The sequence below is a fragment of the Suricata suricatta genome, chromosome 10 (assembly GCF_006229205.1).
Source record: "Suricata suricatta isolate VVHF042 chromosome 10, meerkat_22Aug2017_6uvM2_HiC, whole genome shotgun sequence".
NCBI lineage: Eukaryota > Metazoa > Chordata > Mammalia > Carnivora > Herpestidae > Suricata > Suricata suricatta.
The window spans coordinates 64906150-64908215 of NC_043709.1; the positions used below are offsets into that span (position 1 = coordinate 64906150).

Below are 2066 nucleotides of genomic sequence, written 5' to 3' on the forward strand. Positions count from 1 at the left end.
AAAGAAAACAGGTAAGCATCATCTTATAGTACCCACCTATATTCAAAAGCAGAAAATTAAAAATGATGCATGTTTGTACATTGTTACCTGCTCAATAATTTGCTCAATTACAATCTCTATGTATAGAAAAAATTAGAACAAAATAAACTGAATTTGGCTGTTAAATCCTAAGGTATCTGTCACGATTTAACAAAATAGGCATTCAGGCAATTTTACTTAACATTAATTCAACAGATACCTGCATGCATGCAGTTCTAGCCTAATGCCTAGTCATCTCCATCCACAGTTTGCTACCTGTACTATTGCAAAAACTTCCCCAACGTTCTTCTCAGTGCATTTTTAACCTCCTTATTTTTTAGGCTATAGATGAGGGGATTCACTAGGGGAGTGACCACCGCATACTGCATGGAGAAGATGAGCTCCAGAGGTGAGCCTGAGGTTGGCAGGAGATAACGGAGGAAAGCTGAACCATAGAAGAAGCTCAGTGCCGTGAGATGAGAGGAGCAGGTGGAGAAGGTCTTGCTTCTGCCTGTGGTGGAGCTGATGCTCAGGATGGTGGAGACAATGCGCACATAGGAGAAGAAAATCAGGAAGAAGGTACCACCGCCGTGCAGTAGTGTAGAACAGACAAGGACAGTGATGTTGGTAGAGACATCAGAGCAGGACAAAGGGAAGAGGGAGGGCAGCTCACAGCTATAGTGATGGATGGTTTTCGCTTCACAGAAATCTAAGTTCATTGTCAAGGGTATGTTAACGAGTGCATCTAGAAAGCCCAGGCTCCATGAGCTCCATACAAGCTGCATATACAGCTGGTTATTCATTATCTGGCCATAGAGGAGTGGGTGACAGATAGCAGCATAACGGTCATAGGCCATTGCTGAGAGTAAGCAGACTTCTGTTCCTCCTATGTCAAACACAAAGAAGGCTTGAGCCAGGCAGCCCTCTACTGAGATGGCCTTGCTCTGAGACAGGAGGTTCTCTAGCAGCTTGGGCACTATGGCAGTAGAGAAACAAAAATCCATGAAAGAGAGGTGACTCAGGAAGAAGTACATAGGTTTGTGGAGATGGGGATCTTCCCTGATGACCAACAGCATCAATAGATTTCCCATTATAGTCAAGAGGTAAACCCCAAGGAAAAGCACAAAGAGCAGAACCTGGATGTGGGGGTCAACAGACAGGCCAAGGAGGATGAACTCTGTGATGGTGCTGTGGTTCCGCAAAGCCATTTAGGAAGGATATTCCCTGGAAGTAAACACGGGCACAAACCTCAAACCTCTATGGACCACACTCCGTTACCAGAGGGGGGCTAGAACCCAAATAACTTATATTTTATATCTGTCCTCATCGATTCTTTCGAGCCTCTCTTCCCGTACTGATACTCTGCTTCATTTTTGAATGGGTCACTCTCAGTATGATATTATCCTGTAGTTGATATTCTATCTCAGAGATTGCTGAAGGAATTAACAAATTAAAAAAAGTTTGTGTATTTATTGTGAGAGAGAAAGACCAACAGAGTGAGTTGAGTGAGTGGGAGAGGGCCAGAGTGGGGGAGAGAGAGAATCCCAGTCGGGCTCTGCGCTCAAACCTACGATCTGTGAGATCATAACCCAAGCCGAAATCAAGAGTCGTTTGCTCAACCACCTGAGCCACCCAGGTGCCCTGGAATTCACAATTTTGTCCAGACTGAGACTGTGACTAATTTAGTCAATTCCTTTCATTGAATCTTGTTAGCAATATTGCCTGTAATTTGCATATTTTAGTGAACTGTCTGTAATGGATGTTGTAAAACTGTCATTTCTCTTCTGTCACTCACTTTCTTACTCCCATTTAAAACCTTGCTAGGTTGCCTAATTGCTCAGTGACATTCTTTTGTCTTCCTTTAACCTTTTTAGAATCACTTTCACATATATTGTCAATTTCATCTTTGGGGCAAGACTGAAACATGTAATCATGAATCTTAGTGCATGTGTGCTTGTGTGTGTGTGTGTGTGTGTGTGTGTGTGTGTGCATGTGTCTGTGTCCTTCTTTGCCTTTGTATGTTTGAGGATGGAGTAGAATGAATAAGG

General features: G+C 43.1%; 1 protein-coding gene across 1 annotated transcript; it reads right to left on the reverse strand.

Moving 5' to 3' along the window:
• Positions 1-299: 299 nt before the first annotated feature.
• Positions 300-1226, reverse strand: LOC115304944 (olfactory receptor 8S1-like). Its single transcript, XM_029955293.1, has one exon. The coding sequence runs from the start codon at positions 1224-1226 to the stop codon at positions 300-302; it is 927 nt and encodes a 308-aa protein (XP_029811153.1).
• Between the last annotated feature and the right edge of the window lie 840 nt (positions 1227-2066).